This window comes from Leopardus geoffroyi, chromosome E2, assembly GCF_018350155.1.
Source record: "Leopardus geoffroyi isolate Oge1 chromosome E2, O.geoffroyi_Oge1_pat1.0, whole genome shotgun sequence".
Lineage (NCBI taxonomy): Eukaryota > Metazoa > Chordata > Mammalia > Carnivora > Felidae > Leopardus > Leopardus geoffroyi.
In genome coordinates, this window is record NC_059335.1 from 11,970,622 (window position 1) to 11,990,791 (window position 20,170).

At 49.0% G+C, this 20,170-nt stretch overlaps 1 protein-coding gene across 2 annotated transcripts; it reads left to right on the plus strand.

Moving 5' to 3' along the window:
• The first annotated feature begins 1,684 nt into the window (after window positions 1-1,684).
• On the plus strand, window positions 1,685-20,019 carry ZNF180 (zinc finger protein 180). Of its 2 annotated transcripts, XM_045442039.1 has the most exons (5): window positions 1,685-1,778; window positions 4,699-4,788; window positions 11,746-11,820; window positions 16,345-16,471; window positions 17,795-20,019. In XM_045442039.1, exons 1-5 carry the CDS (start codon window positions 1,746-1,748, stop codon window positions 19,528-19,530), a joined length of 2,061 nt encoding a protein of 686 aa, XP_045297995.1. In that variant the 5' UTR covers window positions 1,685-1,745; the 3' UTR covers window positions 19,531-20,019. The 2 variants fall into 2 exon arrangements, with proteins under 2 accessions (XP_045297995.1, XP_045297996.1); XM_045442040.1 differs by lacking the exon at window positions 11,746-11,820.
• Window positions 20,020-20,170: the final 151 nt, after the last annotated feature.

The following is a 20,170-nucleotide window of genomic DNA, read 5'->3' on the forward strand; positions in this document are numbered from 1 at the left end:
GATAAGGCTCCAAGAAATTGTGCGGCCTTACGGTTAGCCCTTGCCACCCCCTATGGAGACTTCTCTACTTACAGGAAGGATAGCCTCATGCATTTGCCAGCAAAGAGGGCCTGTAAAGGAGAGACCCACGGATCTGAAAGCCCCACTCCGGTAACTAAGGAGTGTATCTTTGGACTCAGGTCACTCTAACCCCTGGGCCCACCTGGCCCCCAGGAGGCATTCCAGATGATGATTGAACCTAGTCGGTTAAGGGACAGAATGGTTCATTGGTTCCTAGGTGCATTGTCTCTCTGAGAATGTATAAGGCGTGGGTTTCTAAGGCCCTCTTGGCCCCCTCCTGGCACCTCGGACCCAGGCAGACACTTTTGTTCTTCAAAACCACGAATGGTTCAGGGAAACAACCAAGAGGTCACGTCCCTGTAACTGTTCCACTTGAGGTGTTGAGAGATACATGGCCTTTCATGAAAACAGCAAAGCAAATACTTTAAGCATAGATACATAATAAAAACAATGAAAGAAATTAATCAATAAGCAAAGGGCAGGAGGGACGTTATGAGAAAACAATCATGGTATTCCTTATTGGGTGGTGACCCAAAGGAACAATTTGAGAATTGGGTAATGCCAGAAAACGTAGATGACGTATGCTACAAGGAGATCACTAGCAAATATAATGCCACGTTTGCTACAATCAGTCGGCCAGTTCAACACACTGTTGTTGTCTGTGTCCATTTTTATTTTTTGTTTTTATGTTTTTTATTTTAGTCTTGTTTTATTTTCACTTTTTCGCCAACGCCGTTCATCCTTCGGGAACCCCTGGACCTGCTGGCGCTGGATTCCAGCATTTTCTAGAGACAAATGATGAGAAGGGAGGCAGGGAGTGCGTGGGGGAGTGAAGGGTTTGTAAGCTTACAATGGTTGGTGGGGGGATGCTTCTTGAGGAGGTGACATCTGCCTAAAGACCAGATGGCAAGAATCCAGTGGACTCGGCAAAGGAAGAGCCTGCCAGCCAGCATGAACAGCATATGCAAAAGTCCTGGGGTGGGAGCCTGCTAGAGCTGCTGGTGAAGATGGAAAGGCCAGCGTGGCTGGAGCTGAGAGAGAAAAATGGCCAGAAGATGAAGGCCAAAACACATCAGGAGGGGGAGGGTACGATCCTTAAAGTCTCACAGGCAGGGAAAGACCTCCATTTAAAAAACAAAAGGACTCTTGCTGTTTTACTAGAATGAACTACAAGACCATATCAACATATCAGATTCTTGAAGGACTCGCCAGGAGCTCCCTGGACTGTGTAACGAACGGGTTTGTAGCCACCATCTTTGGGCTTGAGGACCAAGAAGAGACGGTGCGCACCGAGCATGTAAGCAGCCGTCCCAGGAGGGGACGTCCCAGGAGGGGTTTCATGGGGATTCCGTTTTCACGGCCGCTCCTGGGCGTCCAGCCGGTCCCAGGCCAGCTTTTCCCAAGTCGGCCACTGCCCACGTATCGCAGCCGTGACCTGACCGTGCGGGTCCCGCTCCCCGTCTCGGCGCCGCGCAGAAACGGGGACACAGACAGTCGCGGCCCCCGGCGATTACCCCAACCTGACACGGCTCGCGGTAATCCCCACGCTCGCCTCCGGGTGGAGCTGGAGCCCCGCCTAATCGCCGCCCGTGCCGCTGGGGCTTCTGGGAATTGTAGTCCCGGCTCGCCGAGCCCCAACGCACTTCCGGGTTTGGCCAGAAACGCAGCCATTGTCCCGCGCGCGGATGCCTGCTGTCGCCACGCACCTGGGCTCGGAGGTCAGCCGAGTGGCCCTGCGGATGCCGCGTAGGGGAGGGGGCCGAACTAACTGAACCCGAGTCTGTCGTGTTGCAGAATCGGCGCAGGGGGTTGCTTAACCCGACTCCGTCCCGCTGCAGAGCCGTGCCGGGCCCTGAAGCTGGGACAGGCCGGTCCTGGGCCGCGAGCCCGTGGACGCCCAGGTCGGTGAGGGGCGGGGCAGCGCTGGAGGTCCCGTGCGCGCATGCGCCGGGTGTAGGCGGGAAGGTGGGTTTGGGGGTGTGGGTGGGCGACCTAGGACCTGAGCGTGCGGCGCCTCTGCGGGGTCCCGAAGTAGGTGGGGATCCTGGTGCGGCTGCAGATTCGGGAGTGCGCGCGTGCTTGGTAGGGTGGTGCTCTTGTCCCAAGGCTGAGAACGCCCAGGTTGGTGAAGACCGGCCATATGCGGGGATGTGGGGTGATCTTGAGAACCCCGCTTCCCCTCCTCCAGTGCTAGGCTGGTTTAGTGCAGGATCTGAGGACTGAAGACTGGGTTGAGAGAGTACTCAATTGCAGATTTGCAGGAGAGGGGCTCTGCCCCTATTCCTGTATTTTCAGCAGGCGTTTGAATAGGAAGCAGGACGTGGGAGGTGAGGTTCTGGACAGTTGGCTTGGGGACCTGGGGCGCCCCCGGTAGTGGAGAGACCAGGTTTGAGTTGCAGATTCTTGCCCCAGAAGAACCAGTGCTACCTGAGCGAACTCTCTGAGAATCCCTGATGGACTACAGATTCCTAGATTGCAAGAGGAACCAGGGCCTGGAGGCAGTTTCTAGGCAGGGCGCTCCCTGCTCAGGCTGGGCGTGTTGATTGGGAAGCAGGAATTTGGACTGGTGATCCTGGGACCCCCGTAGGGTAGTGCAGGGCCTTAGGACATTCAAGTTGGGTGCAGACTTTGGGTTGGAGGTACAGAAGTGGAGTCCGGGAGGGTCCGAGCTGCAACAGCTGCGGTGAAATTGACAGCTATTGGGGAAGGACCCCGGATGCTTCCAGCACGTTTGGGAAGTAGACAGCCCCAGGGCCTTTGCTTGGGGGCATCTCCACTTGCGGGCACGAGAATGCCCAGATTGGTAGAGGGACAGAGTCTGGGCTGTAGATTTGGACCTGGAAGGGGCTGTACTCTGTGGCATCTAGGGATCCACATTTGGGCTGCAGGAAGCCAAAAGGCTTGCTTCCCATGGGAGCTGCTCTGTCATGAGCTGGAGAACCCTCCAGACTGGTGAGCGCCCAGGTCCGGGGGCGGACTCTGGAATTCTTTGCTCAAGCTACTGTTTGGGTGTTCTGATGTTTTGGTGGCAAGCAGGCCGTGGCGCAGGTGCCCCTAAGATCCTCACAGAGGCTTGTGGGTGCTTGAGGTAGCCCGGGTATGGAGGTGCAGAGTGCGAGATGCGTCTTCTCCTTTCAGGAGCAGGGATTGCACAAACCCACAGGCTGGGGGAGGGCCCAGGTCCGGGATGTGGATTCCGTGTGTATCCGCGGGGATGCCAGCAGGAGGAGGGAACCTAGGTGCGCGGCCCCGCCCAGTCGCTGCTGCAGCCGCAGCCTCTGGTCTTGGGCAGAACGGGGAGGCATGGGCAGTCCTAGGACCCTGGTATTGCCTGAGGATGCCCAGGAGGGTGGAGGGAGCAGCTGCAGATTCCGGGCTGCAGAGGATTAGGGCTGCGCCATGGCCCCCTGTGCATACACGTGGGTATTTGGATGGGAAACGGGAGCCCGGAGGTGGGTATTAGAGGGTGCTGGGGTCTTTGTGCAGATGGCGCCCCAGTCACCCGTGGTGGTGCCCAGGTTGGCGGGAGGACAGGATCTCCCTAGGCTGCAGGTGACCGGGAAGATATTCGGACAGGAATCTGGGCAGGTGTGGCTCAAGCAGGGGTCTGTGGATGTTAGTGGAGGAGACGGTGTGTGGGCAAGTTCGGGATGTGGCTGCATGGTGAACCCGCATTACACTGAGTGAGAATCCTGGGGGTCAAGGGTGTGGGTAAGAGGGAGAGATGGGGGGTAGGGTTGGCGAGATGGTGTGTGGGGGTGGGATTTGCCAGGGGGGCTGTTTTAGTCTCACACCCAGAAACAATCGAGTTGGCAGGAAGACGGCTGAAGTCCACCTTCTGGGCCTCGGAGGGGTTGGCACGAGCTGGTGTTTGTCAGGAAGCTCCCAGGCCTGGCTCTGTTGCTGATTCAGGCCGAGGGTACCCACGTCGATGGAGGGACCAAGCCTCAGCTACCCGTTCAGGGCTCAGGAGGGTTTGGGGCTGGGAATCGGGCAGGCGCTATTCTGGTAGCGGCCAGTGGACCCAGAACTGTGGAGGCACCGAGTCCTAGGTGCAGCCCAGCTCTGCACCTGTGCTTGGCTATTTGAGCAGAAAGTGGGAGGCAGGGCACGACAGGTTGCTGGAGGGTCAGGCCTAGTTAAGGAAGGGGAGGATTCTGGGAGGGGTGGGACATTTAGTTGGGAGTGTGGTTCCGGGTCATCAATCCCAGAAGCCCTACTCCTTGCTCCAGGAAGGGACGCTGCTGGTTTAGGGCTGCAGATTCACATCTCCGGGGGAGGGAGTGCTCACTAGCTGGTCCTCGACGTGCTGGGCATCTGTGAGGCTCCCAGAAACCCAGTGGGGCAGGGAGGGACCGATTTGTACTGCAGATGTCGGTGGTGGGCAGGAGGCCGTGTTGGGGCCTGACTTACAGGCAGGAGGTCCGGAGGCCTGTGATAGCGGAGGAATCAGGTTGGAGCTGCAGAGCCTTGGCCTGGGAGAGGCGTGCGCAGCTTTTCAGGCAGAAACCTCTAGAGGCCCGCTCGTCGTGGGGAATGCGTCCTGGCAGCGGAGGCTAATCCTGGGGGGGCGGGGCGGGGGGGGAGGGAGGGGACCTACGCGAGGATGCTCTGCTCAGGGCTCTTGCACCATTGCAGCTCAGGCCCTCAGGCCCCTGCCTGTGCCTGAAGGAGAGCATGGAAGAGCGGGATGAGAAGCCCCCAGGGCCCCTGAAGACCGGTGCGCAGGTGAGTGGGACCTCCCCTTCCTCCAGGAGACCCACAGCTTGCTCGCACCCAGGCCCCACAGCCCGACCCTCTAGGCTCCGGAGGCTGTCCTCGTTCCCTTTGCGGTGTCCTGGGAGCTCTTGGTCTTCCCTGACCTTATCCTCTATACGTTCTTGGAGGCTCCCTGCATTTCCTCCCTATTTAAAAAAAAAATTTTTTTTTTTTTAATTTTTTTTTTTTCAACGTTTATTTATTTTTGAGACAGAGAGAGACAGAGCATGAATGGGGGAGGGGCAGAGAGAGAGGGAGACACAGAATCGGAAACAGGCCCCAGGCTCTGAGCCATCAGCCCAGAGCCCGACGCGGGGCTCGAACTCACGGACCGCGAGATCGTGACCTGGCTGAAGTCGGACGCTTAACCGACTGCGCCACCCAGGCGCCCCATTTAGAAATGATCGTCTTTTTTAAAAAAGATACAGTGTGTATTATAGGAAACGTGTTAGAAGGTTGTAAACACGTCAGTTAACAGAGAGTGTCAGTTACACTCCGAGGGACCTTATGTATTCATTTACTTACCTATATTTTTCCACTTTTGTGCAGCGAATTTTAAAGTTAGGAAATCAACGATCGAAAACATTTTCCTACAGTAAATGTTCTTCGAAAACATTTAATTTCTTGAAAAGTGTTAGAATTTCGCCTCCTCCTTCCTAAATGGTTCATTCCTGAAGCCATGAGATGGGGCCAAGCTGGGTAGACGTCTGTGGTGGAGGGAGGGAGGGCTCCCTCCTGTGAGGTGTCACAGCCTGATTGGGGTGAGGAGTGTGTCCACGTGTGGGGACATCGTGACCAAACAGGGTGAAAAAGGTGGCACGGAGAATCAGAGCCCAAGTGGGGTGAGGTACGTGTCCATCTGGGGGAGGAAGATATTTGCGGTGACGGGCCCAGGGCAGGTGAGAAGGGCCTCCGTAGAAGGGATGCCTCAGTGTGGACAGCCCGAGTGCAGTGAGGGCGTCCATGCCAAGGGTGGTCCAGCATGGATGGGGTGTCAGCCAAGGCAGGGTGAGAAGTGCGTCCATGTTGGGGTTGGGGACACATCCCAGTGTGGTGTGTCACAGCCTGAGAAGATTGAGGTTCTCTGTGCACGGAGGGGGAGGGGGGTGCCCAGGGTGGGGTATCAGAGTGAAGGCAGGAAGTCAAGGGCATCTACATGGAGTCCAAGTCCAAGTGGGATGAGGCCACCTGCAGAGTCTGAGCCCAAGGAGGGTCGAGAGAGCCCCCGTGTCAGAGTCTAGGAGGGCCAAGGAGTGTCCGTGCGGGAGAAGGAGCGGCTGTGGAAATGGGAGATTAGTCACCCACGGGGGCGCTGATCAGATGAGTAAACCTAATAAGGCTCATGGGAGCCAGTGTTCTCACAATCAGATGTGGTAAGAGAGAGAACACTGGAGTAAACCTTAGTGATCGGTGGGAGTTGTAGGTAGCGACGTGACTTGGGGTTTTCAGTATATGTAGGTGTAGAAGTACGTGGAGATGTATGGATGTCTCAATGGAGTGTGTGTGTGTGTGTGTGTGTGTGTGTGTGTGTGTGTGTGGAGAGAGACATACACATGTATTTTCCTATTTCTGTCCGCTGTGAGGGCCCGGGAGCAGTGACAGTCTGGTACCAGTTTGCACATCTGGTGCCCAGATTTCCACCCCATGCCCCAGAACTTACGGGTTTACTGTTCACAGATATTTAATGTTCCATGTTTTGCTGTTACGAATAGCACTGCTGTAAATGTCTTTGTATCTGGTTCCCTGTACAGTTGACTTTGAACGATGCAGGGTTTAGGGACACCAACCCCCTGCAGAGTGGAGAATCCATAGTTAAGTTTGACTTCCCCAAACTTAACTGCTGGGGCGCGGGGTTGGGGGCGGGGGGCTCAGTCAGTTAAGCGTCTGACTCTTGATCTTGGCTCAGGTCATGATCTCACGGTTCGAGAGATTGAGCCCCATGTTGGGCTCCACACTGACAGTGCGGAGCCTGCTTGGGTTTCTCTCTCTCTCTCTCTCTCTCTCTCTCTCTCTCTCTCTCTCAAAATAAAGAAATAAAACTTACAAAAAACAAAACAAACTTAACTGCTAATAGCCTGCTGTTGATCAGAAGCCTGACAACATCAACAGTCAATGCATGTTTTGTATATGTATTATGTGTACTGTATTCTTTAAAAAAAAATTTGTATTTTACATTTATTTATTTTTGAGAGACAGAGAGAGACAGAGCACAAGTGGGGGAGGGGAAGAGAGAGAAAGAGACACAGAATCCGAAGCAGGCTCCAGGCTCTGGGCTGTCAGCACAGAGCCCCACGTGGGGCTCGAACCCACAAACTGTGAGATCATGACCTAAGCCGAAGTCGGACGCTCAACCAACTGAGCCACCCAGGCGCCCCTGCACTGTATTCTTTTTTTTTTTTAATTTGTTTTAACGTTTATTCATTTTTTTTCAATTTTTGTTTCATTTATTAATTCCAGTATAGCTAACGTAGAGTGTTATATTAGTTTCAGGTGTACAATATAGTGATTCAATAATTTTATACATTACTCAGTGCTCATCTGAATAAATATACTCTTTAATTCCCATCACCTATTTTACCCATCCCCCCACTCACATCCCCTCTGGTAACTGTCCGTTCTCTGTAGTTAAGAGTCTGTTTTTTTCTTTCTCTCTTTTTATCTTTGTGCATTTTGTTTCTTTTTTTTTTTTTTTATTTCATTTTTTATTTTTTTAAATTTACATCCAAGTTAGTTAGCATCTAGTGCAACAATGATTTCGGGAGTAGGTTCCTTAGTGCCCCTTCCCCATTTAGCCCATCCCCCCTCCCACACCCCTTCCAGTAACCCTGTTTGTTGTCCATATTTAAGAGTCTCTTATGTTTTGTCCCCCTCCCTGTTTCAGATTCTTTTTGCTTCCCTTCCCTTGTGTTCATCTGTTCTGTCTCTTCAAGTCCTCATATGAGTGAAGTCATGATATTTGTCTTTCTCTGACTGATTTCGCTTAACACGATACCCTCTAGTTCCATCCACGTAGTTGTAAATGGCAAGATTTCATTCTTTTTGATTGCCAGGTAACACTCCATTGTATATATATACCACATCTTTATCCATTCATCCATCAATGGGCATTTGGGCTCTTTCCGTAGTTTGGCTGTTGTCGATAGTGCTGCTATAAACATGGGGGTGCGTGTGTCCCTTCGAAACAGCACACCTGTATCCTGTGGATAAATGCCTAGTCGTGCAATTGCTGGGTTGTAGGGTAGTTCTATTTTTAGTTTTTTGAGGAAGCTCCATACTGTTTTCCAGAGTGGCTGCACCAGCCTGCATTCCCAACGTTTATTCATTTTTGAGAGGCAGAGACAGAGCGTAAGCGGGGGAGGGGCGGAGAGAGAATGGGAGACAAAGAATCCAAAGCAGGCTCCAGGCTCTGGGCTGTCAGCACAGAGCCTGACGCGGGGCTTGAACTCGTGAATGGCGAGATCATGACATGAGCCAAAGTCGGACGCTCAACCGACTGAGCCACCCAGGCGCCCCTGTGCACTGTATTCTTACAATAAAATAGAATAGATTAAAAAGAAAATGTTATTAAGAAAATCATAAGGAAGAAAAAACGCATTTACGGTACTGTGCTGTATTTATTAAAAAGATCAACATGTTTATGGACCTGTGCAATTCAAACGTGTTGCTTAAGGGTCAGGTGTACCCATGGGCAAGAGTTTTAGAGGGAGTTATGCGTTTAAATTTATATACATACATTCACACGTTATCAAAACTACAGGTAAAGCGTGCTTTGATTGTGACCACTGGTGTTCTACTCAGAGCTAGCGACTTTGGGTGTTTTTCTGAGAATCTTAATGGCCCTCTCGCTCTTTTCTTCTATAACATACAACGGAAGTAGCAAGCTGCTCATTATAATTTTCACTTTCATCACATATTTATTGATTGCCCAACCAGCGGAAGGCCCCGCGTGAGGTGCTAGGGACAAAGATGACCTAGTTCTCGCAGACGGAAATACGCTTCTTGTATATTCCAAGGCTGCCTAGGAGAAGCAAAACCCATCTTCCTTCTCGTATTAGCCATCTGTGACGTCATACCCCAAAACTTCGCAGCTTAGAACAACAACCAGCGTTTATTACCGCGCATAGTCTCTGGGGTCAGGGATCCGGGGGCAGCTGGTCTGGATGTTTCTGGTGCTCAGGGTCTCCGACAGGGTTGCAGTAAATTGTGGGCCCAGGCTGATGTGAAGGCTTGACTGGGTAGGAGGAGCCCCTTGCCAGCTCGCTCGCTCCCGTGGCCGTCGACGAGAGGCCTCAGTTCCCCACTACACAGACCTCTCTCCAGGGCCGCACACAACACAGCAGCTGGTTTCTCGTGGAGCAAGGGATCTAAGAAAGGGAGGGCAGAGGGAGAGCACTTGATTGCACACAACCAAGGTGGAAGCCACGGTGTGTCTTATGTCATCTCAGAAGGGACACACCGTCACTTCTGTGACTCCTCGGTCATGCAGACCCACCCTGGTACCGTGTGCAAGGGCTGCACAGGGTGTGAATTCCTGGAGGTCAGGGTCATCGAGGGCCATGTTGGACGCTGGCTAGCATACTTCTCAACTCTGAATGTCCTTTAGTAAATTAAAAAAAAAAAATTTTTTAACGTTTACTTATTTTTGAGAGAGAGAGGGAGACAGAATCCGAAGCAGGCTCCATAAGCTCTGAGCTGTCAGCACAGAGCCCGACACGGGGCTGGAACTCAGGGACCATGAGATCATGACCTGAGCCGAGGCCTCCCCCAGGCACCCTTCCTTTAGTACATTTTAATCATGATTAGAAGATGCACAAGAGCTGTTGGGCCTGACGGATGTCCATGAGAGCCTTGGCAGAGAAAGCAATCAAGGGAGCCCAAGTCTCGGTACGTGAGTCCCGCGGGCCACCCTGTCGGCCATCACCTGGGAGATTTCAACGACTTACACGTTGGAAGCGGCCGGGCCAGGGAAGATCCTGCCTGCCTTCAGCGGCTGAGACCAAAACCCTGCCAAGAGGGTGGCAGAGCCTTACCTATCCCGTCATCCTCAACATTCAGAGTGGATCTTAAGTGTTATCATCCAAAACAAAACAAAACAAAACCAAAAAAAACCCATAAATGTGAGGCACTGGATGTGTTAATCAGCTTGATTGTGATACTCATTTCACAGCGTACACATCTCTTCAAAAACATCACAGGGGCGCCTGGGTGGCTCAGTCGGTTGAGCGTCCGACTTCGGCTTGGGTCATGATCTCACGGTTCGTGGGTTCAAGCCTCCCCGTGCGTTGCCGCCCATCAGGAAGGCGGTTTCTCTCTGCAGCCACGTTTCCATGCTGCATGAGTCAAAACTTGTGACTCCCGTGGGCCGTCTGTAGTTTTGAAGTTGTCATTTTGGCTTTGTGAGTGCGGCTTGTTTGTTTTTGTTCCTGGGTCCCTGGAGCTCTTCAGTAATGCCCACGCAGCCGTTGTAAGGCAGCCTAACCATCCTGGTGTTTGTCCTGGGCACTTGTGCAGGCGACTTAGCAGCCGAGCGTTCTCATGGGGCCTTCTTTACATGGATGTGGCTCCAGCACTTAGAGGAGGGAAGGAGAGAGGGGGAGGAGGGGAGGCAGGGAGAGAGAGCACGGGCATATGGGTGCAGTGCTGCAGGAATGTTCTAGCAACTTAAACTCCCACTGATGGTATATGACACTCTTGACTAGTGGGCCACGGGGGTGGGAGTCCTTACAACAGGCAGAAGAAATGCTCTGTGTGGTCAGGATTTTGGTTCCATACAGCGGTCTGAGCAAACAAGCAGATATAGAGGGGATAATGGGAGCCAGAGAAGGTACAAAATTGGAAAGCAGGAAGGCTAGAATCACATGTGTTGCTGAATTGTAATGAGGGGCATCAGTGTGAATTTATAGCCTCTAATATATAGAGGTAGGTAGTTATAGAAATAGAGACTTGATCCTCTCTGATTTAAAGAGGTGAGCATCTTTTTGTATATTCACTGGCCATTTTATTTCTTCATAGTTGAGTTGCACGTGCATTTTCCTTCGTCCCTTGTAGTGTTGAAGGTCCCTTTTTCTTACTGATCTAGGATAGGGCTTAATAAAAAAAAGTCAAAAAAAATTTTTAATGTTTATTTATTTTGGGGGGAGAGAGAGAGAGAGAGAGAGAACCAGAGCATGAGCAGGGGCGGGGCCGAGAGGGAGGGAGACACAGAATCCGAAGCAGGCTCCAGGCTCTGAGCTGTCAGCGCAGGGCCCGACGTGGGGCTTGAACTCACAGACTGTGAGATCATGACCTGAGCCAAAGTCAGATGCTTAACTGACTGAGCCACCCATGTGCCCCCCGCCCCCAAAATACTTTTTTTAAAGTAGGTTTCACGCCCAGCGTAGAGCCCAACGTGGGGCTTGAACCCACAACCCTGAGATCAAGAGTCAGATGCTTAACCGACTGAGCCACCCAGGCACCCCTAGAACAAATCTTAATAGTATAGATTCTTACTGATGGTGCCTTTGTTGGTGGCACTTTTTGCCAAACATTTTATGAAGTTAATTTTGGAATCTTTATGATTCTTTGGTCGCACTGTAGTCTGTTTTATTTGCTTACAACTCCGCAATCCAGGAGTTCCGACCACCTGGTCGAACAGTTCTTTTCTTGCACACGGTGCCTGGAATCACTCAGCTCCGTTGCGCTGGTAGCTGGGCTGGCCTGGAAGACCGACAGAGATCTCACGCCCGTGTCTGGTGTCTTATTGCCCCTCCAGCTGTCCCCTGTCTCTCTCTCTCTCTCGAGCTTCCCAACGGGAGGGAGCAGACGTTTTGTAGGGGGGATGAGTGAACACAGGCGGTTTGTCGAATCCTAGCCTCCTCGCTGTGGCGGTTTCGAGCCATGACTTAGTTTCCTGGTTATTTTCCTTTTTCTCGTCTGTTTCCTGCTCAGGACTCTCTCCTTCCTCCAGAGAGTATCGTCAAGGTTGAGAAAGAAGATGCCGGGTCACTGGCCCTTCCATCCCCGGTGAGTTGGCCCTCTTTACCCTGGGAAATGTAGAAATGTGCATGTCTGCTGGGGGGCAGGGGCCAGGCTGAAGTGACCTGGGAGGTGAGCAGAAAGGGAGGAAACAGATATGCAAGTGGGCATCGTTTACGAAAACTTGGTTACCATGTAAAAGATTGCAGAGAGTGGTAGCTACAAGTTTGAGGTGGGGGGGGGGGCTCTTTTTTTATTATTTTTATTTAGAAAAAAAATTTTAAATGTTTATTTTTGAGAGAGAGAGAGACAGAGCAGGGGAAGGACAGAGAGAGAGGGAGACACAGAATCCGAAGCAGGTTCCAGGCTCCGAGCTGTCAGCACAGAGCCCAATGCGGGACTCAGGCTCACAAACCGCGAGATTGTGACCTGAGCCGAAGTTGGGCGCTTAATCGCCTGAGCCCCCCAGGTGCCCCTCTCCCTTCATTTCTGGATCTGCCAGAAAGAGTCCAGTTTGATGTCACCTTTTTTTCTTTAAAGGATTAAAAAGATTTGACTCTGTGTATGTGGTTTCAGGGAAGGATTAAGTGGAGAAAAATAAGTTAATCAAGAGAGGGAGGAGATATAAACTAAAAAGCAGAGTCCCCGATTAGCACCAAAGAAATTCATTCAGAGCGTGTGTGAACGTGTCGGCTCTACAGAGGAGGAAGGACCCATTCAGGAAGAATGGGGCTGGGGGAATTCTTCGAAGGCTTGGGTTTTTCTCTGTGAGCAATCTGGTGGTTATCGGTGGGGCCTGAGGGTGGCACTTGGAATGGAGAGGTAGGTGCTTGACGTGAGTGGAGAAGGCTGAAAACAGTAGTGTTGTATTATGAGAGACAGGCAGCTCCAGGAGGTATAACAGGGTTGCTCGTCAGTCTGAAAGGATCATTATGAGGTAGAGACCATTAATAGTGTCCCATCCAGCTGCTTTTGTGAGTTCTCTTTCCCGGTGGCATTCCAGAACCTTCTTTCCGTTGGTCATACATTGACATTCAGATTCATTCTTGCAGCCAGGGTACATTCAGCCAAAGTCCCATAAGGCAAGATACTATTTGAAGGGGGATTTTTGAACATATCCAGTAGAAAGATTAAAAGGAATGCCCCATGGACTCTACACTGAATAATTACGATGGAAAAGATAACAGGGGCACCGAATGGAAAGGAAAAGAATATAGACCAGCAGACAGTAATAGGGGATACTCAAATCGAGGAAGGGCCCCAGACTGTCAAAGCACAAGAAGAGAGAGGGAGAGATTATGCGGAGTGTTGTAATCAGAGGTGGGCAGTTCCATGGGTGTGACTTGAGAGGTGGGTTCCTGTGTGGGGATCTCAAGGTCTGGGGGCTCACGCTAAGAGTGGGGTGCCGAAGATCAATTCTCAGGGCCGGGAGTTGGGCCAGCGCGAGGCATCGATGCCTGAGGGCACGTGTTAGGCAGAGTTGAGGCTGCATCCCAGCCACCGACTTGAAGCGTACGTGTTCGTTTCTCTACCCTTCTAGCTCTTCATCTGTAAAAATGGTGCCGCTGCTGGTATTTTCTCACGGGAGCCTTGTGAGAATAGTTCACAGCCTGATGCCGCCCAGGAGGTGCGTCGTTGACGTCACTTAGTTTCATATGATTGTCAGGGACCTCTACAACCGGATGCTAGAGACAGGGCAGGCTGAGACCATACAGGTTCTTGAAGTAGAGGGTAAATCCCAGGTATTGTAAGTCTTTGGTGGGTGGGGCTTGGTGCTCAAGGGGTTGGTAGGACAAAGGTCCAAGAAGTAAGGTAAATGGCGTGAGTTTCAGTGTAGCTGAGAGGACACGCACCCTCCCCCTTTGATGGTGAGCGAACCGGAGCCTGTGAGGTTTGCAGAGGAGGGGTCTTTGCGAGGGAGGGGATAAGTGTAGGTTTCCATTAACACAGGGATGTAGAGGGAATGTTTGGTAACGATGTTGAAGCTGTAGGATTTCGTTCCTACAGAAGTAGAGTTCCCAGGGGCACCGTTGAAGGGCTTGTGAAGGAATTTTGAGGAGTGGGAGGGTTGGGGCAGGTGAGAGGAAGGACAGAATAAGTGGGGATAAAGCCAGTATCCACACATCGAAAAGCTTTTCAAATGGGTGTGTGATAAGGGATACCCATTTGACTTAGTTGGTTGAGCGTTTTACTCCGGCTCAGGTCACGATCTCATGGTTCGTGAGTTCGAGCCCCGCGTCGGGCTCTGTGCTGACGGCTCAGAGCCTGGGGCCTGCTTCGGATTCTGGGTCTCCCTCACTCTCTGCCCCTGCCCCACTCGTGCTCTGTCTGTCTCTCTCTCTCAGAAATAAATAAACGTTAAGAAAAAAAATTCAAATGGGTGTGCAATAGGCCTGATGAGATTCAGGTGTGAGAGAGAATTTAAACCAGAATTTGGCCCCAAAGTCAGATTATTTTGATCGATGATGAAGTCTGTTGAGACTACAGATTCACTCATTGAAATCATTTGCCAAGTATGTATTTCTTATCTACGGTACACCAATATGCTGAGCCGCTGGAGTTACAGTTGCAAACCATCAATACCTTGCCCCTGCCCTCACGGATTGCAGCCTAGTGACAAAGATGGCCGTTGCGCAAATGAGCAGACTCAACAGTGTGGGGAGTCTTAGGATAGAAACCTGTGGGACCTTCGGAACATATAGCCGGGGCTGGAGTGGGGGTAGCGGTGCTAATCTAATCCGGCATTATTTATTTGACATGTGAACAAGCTTGCTATTAAAGGGACCTACATTGAAGAGTGAAGGGGAGTGTTTAGAAAAAGGAAGTGTGGATTGGAGCTTGGAAACCAGTACCTAGAGAGCCACGTTCAACACAGGTGGCAGTGTGCGAATGATATTTCTGAACGCCGTTTTGGGTTAATTATGAACCCCTCTGAGATTTTGGTGAAACTTACAGGCCCTGACTTAGAAAAATGCAGGTGCAGCAGCATTTTGCGTGGAGTTTCACGGGCTTCCGGGGACCGTGTGTCCTATTCACGAACACAGCTTAAGGATACCAGGTCTATCTAGAAAGTCCTTTAGCGGCAAGTGGCGTTCCACTTTCCTGGGTTTTGCTGCCTTTGGCTAAATACAGATCACCCTCAGCACTTTATTGGATCAAAATTCCTGCCCAGTAGGCTTGGAAACGGGTCCTTTCTTGCTTAGAGGAGGCAGTCCAAGCCCCCCTGTCCATGACAGTAACGACAGCATGTCTGTCTCTTAAAGGCTCTACATTGCAGCTCTGAGTGTGGACAAAATAGAACTGTCATCGGAGGACTGAGAGCTCAGGGTAACAGTCACATTGGCTGTCACTTAATTTTTTTAGAGTTCTCAAACCTGATAACCTTAATAATTTTCCAGCCGTTTTCTTTTTTGTTCGGTAAACTGCTAATAGCTTTTCGTATATCGACACAGTTAATTTACTGAACAACCCTATGAGTTGAGAATGATTAAGCCTAATAAATAGAAGTGGGATGGGGCACATGGGTGGGTCAGTCAGTCAAAAGTCCGACTCTTGATTTTGGCTCAGGTCATGATCCCAGGGTCATGGGATCCAGCCCTGCTTCAGGCTCCGTGCTGACAGTGCACAGCTTGAGGTTCTCTCTGTCCTTCTCTCTCTGCCCATCCCCCCCTCAAAATAAATAAATAAACTTAAAAAAAATGGGATAAACTCAGCTTAGAAGGCAGATGGTCAGATTAGATATATATATATATTTTTTTTTTAATTTTTTTTAACGTTTATTTATTTTTGAGACAGAGAGAGACAGAGCATGAACGGGGGAGGGCCAGAGAGAGGGAGACAGAATCTGAAACAGGCTCCAGGCTCTGAGCTGTCAGCACAGAGCCCTACACGGGGCTTGAACTCACGGACCGCGAGATCATGACCTGAGCCGAAGTTGGCCGCTTAACCGACTGAGCCACCCAGGCGCCCCAGATATATATTTTTAAAATGCAGACCTGTGCTCTTAATAGATGAGAAAACCCATTTCTTCCAAATCTGGCCCACCGCCTGCTTTTGTAAGTAAAACTTTATTATAATACAGTCACGCCCATTTGTTTATGTATTTTTTGTGCCTGCTTTCTTGCTGGAGGAGGGCCGAGTGGTTGTGATAAAGACTGGCTTACAAAGCCTAAAATGTTTACTCTCTCACCTTTGACAGAAAAAGTATGCTGACTCTGTTTTGTTCCATTTGGGGAATTTGGAGAGAATTCGTTACTGGCAATTCTATATTCACCAGTGCAAAAATCAGAATAAGCATTTTGTTCAAGGTGAACAAGAGAGAAAACAATTTATATCTGTTTTTATCCGTTGTTCCTCTTTGGGGTTGTATCAACAGATCCAGCATCCAAAACCCAAAGGGGTTTCCCTAAAAGGCACCTGTACACCTTGACTAGAATCCTTTGGACACTGACAGTCTCAGGACAATTTCCAGGCCATCAAGTTTTCCTTCTTCCCTTTGTCAATCTTTTCCTCCTTTATGAACATTGGAAGGAAATGATGCCCAGCTGAGCAGGAATGTGTGTCCTGTTTTAGGAAGGAGAGAACTTCAAAATTGTGACTGTGGACTTCACTCAGAAGGAAGAAGGCACTTTGAACCCTGTTCAGAGGACCCTGGACAGAGATGTGAACCTAGAGAACCACAGGGACCTGGTCTCTTGGGGTAAGAATACAGTCCCCTTTAATGAAGTTTGTGTATTGAAATGATTTCCATTGATTGAGAACTATGGAGTTCGGAGGCCAGAATGATTTTGACCACACATAGACTGTGTTTGTGCTTTTTATTCCCCAGGGAAGATTCAATTTTAATGCATAGGGTAGCAAAGGTACAGCTTCTCAGGTTTGAGCTTGTTCAGTCTTCATGGTTCCTAAAGGCCAAAGACTGGGACCAAATTCTGCAGTGATTTTCTTTTGTCCCCAGCCCCAGACACCCCAAATCCTGTTTAGTTCCCCATCCGCTTTTCAAACCAGATGCAGTCTCCTCATGGGAGCCAGGAGATGAATACAAACATTTCCTAACATACATATCCAGGTGACACTTAGGAGTCAGTACATATATTGAAGATTTGTTTCAAAAATCCCCATTGGGCATGCCACATGTGTCTCCATTTCCCACTCCTCTTAGACTGTATACGTTGCCACTTTTTCCAGGGGTACTCTCTGTTGCTTGACCTAGTAACCACACGGGCTTCTGCTTCTGGGCTGATCTCCATTCTCTCTCACTTGGAACCCCAGGAATCCATCAGGCCGTAATAATTGCTTCTAAAGCATTTAGGGAACCTGGGATAACAGTGGTCTCACTCTTTTTCCTGGTTCACAAAGTAGTTTGCCCATGTCCTACTGACACAGACTATTCTAGCACGTTTCATGCCTCCAGCAGCATAGATACTATCCTGTACTTCAGTGAGCATGTGTCTAGCACTAAAGAGGGTAGAAAGGACTCTGTTTTTTTGCTAAGGTTTGCACAATTGTTTGTTATTTTGTAGGTTCTATATGGGTCATCTTACTTTGGAATATGGAGATATTTGGCATTTAAAATATTTTTTATTCGGCAACACTGGGATTAAATAGTTTTTTTTTTTTTTTTTAATGTTTATTTATGTTTGACACATAGCACAGGCAGAAGAGTGGAGAGAAGAGGCATAGAATCTGAAGCAGGCTCCAGACTCCAAACTGTCTGCGCAGAGCCCGGTGCAGGGCTCAAACTCATGAACTGTGTGATCATGACCTGAGCCAAAGTCAGACGCTTAACCAACTGGGCCACCCAGGCGCCCCAGTAGTTTTATTGGGCTACTGGTAGTTCTCAATGGGCTGTGGTAGTTCTTTGCTTGCTGCTGCTTCCCACCCTTCTCTTTTCTTAATCCAGGTTATAGGTCCATAGCTGAAAACAAATCCACCTATATTTTGCATACTTTCTTGTCAGCTTTTTCCCAATATTCCAACTCTAACATTTTTTGGCTAGGATGTGTATTTTGCTCTCTTCTAGACTTGGCAACTGCACTTGGAAGAAGAGAATCAATATCAAAGCAGAACATTTTTGATGACGAACCATTCCACGGAGTGAAGTTAGAAAGGTCGACAAGAGATGATCCTTGGTTAGCTTCATGTGAAGAAGTTCGGGATTGTAAGGACCAGTTGGAGAAGCAACAGGAAAAACAAGAGAGACTTTTGAAAGAAATGGCCTTTACTCACAGGAAAGCTATTACTTATGAGAGAGTCTGTAAAAATGATGAACTTGAGGAGAAGAGTGGTCTGAATCCCAGTCTTCTTTCACCCCAGATGATATCCATAAGAAACCATTTTCATAAACATGCCTCACACGTAAAAAAATTGCATTATAATCCTATTGTTAACAGTCATCAGATGATTCATGACAGTGAGAAACTCTGTGACAGTAACGAATGTGGAAACCCCCACCAGAACATTCACCTTATTCAGTTTACAAGAACTCAAACAGAGGCTAAATCCTATGGATTTAGTGACAGTATTCAATCTTTTAGCAATGATGTACCCTTAAATATACACGAGAAAATACATGCCAGAGGAAGATCCTTTGACTTTGAGGAATGTGGGCAAGTTTTGAACCACAGTGTATCCCATAATGAACAACAGAGCATCCCTGTTGAAGAGAGTCAATATAACTGTAGTAAAACCTCCCAGAGTTCATCCATTGCTCAAAACACGAGAAATTCTGAAGAGAAACCCTTTGAATGTAATCAGTGTGGGAAATCCTTCAGCTGGAGCTCTCATCTTGTTGCACATCAGAGAACTCACACAGGGGAGAAACCTTATGAATGCAACGAGTGTGGGAAATCCTTTAGCCGGAGCTCTCACCTTGTTTCTCACCAGAGAACTCATACTGGAGAGAAACCTTACAGATGTAATCAGTGTGGGAAGTCTTTTAGCCAGAGCTACGTTCTTGTTGTGCATCAGAGAACTCACACTGGAGAGAAGCCTTATGAATGCAATCAATGTGGAAAGTCCTTCAGGCAGAGCTACAAACTTATTGCACATCAAAGAACTCACACTGGAGAGAAGCCCTATGAATGCAGTCAGTGTGGGAAGTCGTTCATCCAGAGCTATAAACTTATTGCACATCAAAGGATTCATACTGGCGAGAAACCCTATGAATGCAATCAATGTGGAAAGTCCTTTAGTCAGAGTTACAAACTGGTTGCCCATCAGAGAACTCACACAGGAGAAAAACCCTTTGAATGTAATCAGTGTGGGAAATCCTTCAGCTGGAGCTCTCAGCTTGTTGCACATCAAAGAACTCACACTGGGGAGAAACCCTATGAATGTAATGAGTGTGGAAAATCTTTCAACCGCAGCTCTCACCTTGTCATGCATCAGAGAACTCATACTGGAGAAAAACCCTACGAATGTAATCAGTGTGGGAAGTCTTTTAGTCAGAGTTACGTTCTTGTTGTACATCAGAGAACTCATACTGGAGAAAAGCCCTATGAATGCAATCAGTGTGGGAAGTCCTTCAGGCAGAGTTCATGCCTTACTCAACATCAAAGAACTCATACTGGGGAGAAACCCTATGAATGTAATCAGTGTGGAAAAACATTCAGCTTGAGTGCTCGACTCATTGTACATCAAAGAACTCATACTGGAGAAAAGCCCTTTACGTGTAATCAGTGTGGGAAAGCTTTCATTAACAGTTCTAAACTTATTAGGCATCAGGCAACTCATACTGAGGAGAAACCCTATGAATGAATGTAACGAGTTTGGAAATCTTTTAGCCAGAGTATATTTCTTTTTCCTTTCCTTTTCCTTTTTCTTACATTTCTTCCTCCCTCCCTCTTTCTCTTCCTCTCTTTCTCTTTCTTTTCCTCTTTCCTTCAATTAATTTCTTTCTTTCTTTCTTTCTTTCTTTCTTTCTTTCTTTCTTTCTTTCTTTCTTTCCTTCCTTCCTTCCTTCCTTCCTTCCTTCCTTCCTTCCTTCCTTCTTAGCTTGCAGTCAGCCTTCTGTCGTGTATCTGGAAATTCATTCTAGAGAAGAACAATGAATCATATATTTTACTTAGCAATTCCATATTAAAAATCAAACTTGGCATTTATGACACATTGTCACATAAGTAACAAATATTGGCACTTTTCCTTGCAGAAAGCACTCCAACTTGAATCTGAGAAAATTACCACTTGCTATGGAGTGATTGTGAGTGAAGTAGAGCTCTTGAACAATAAAGAGTAAATGAGAATGCACACACTGGTGGGCTTGTTGTTGAGTAGATTGGAAAACTGCTCTAGTATTAGAAGTTAGGCTGGAAAATGATATTTCAGTATCATTTTGTGACACGATTTCCCCGGTAGCTACTTTGTAATCTGTTTTATGCAGTGCTTTCTATTATATGTG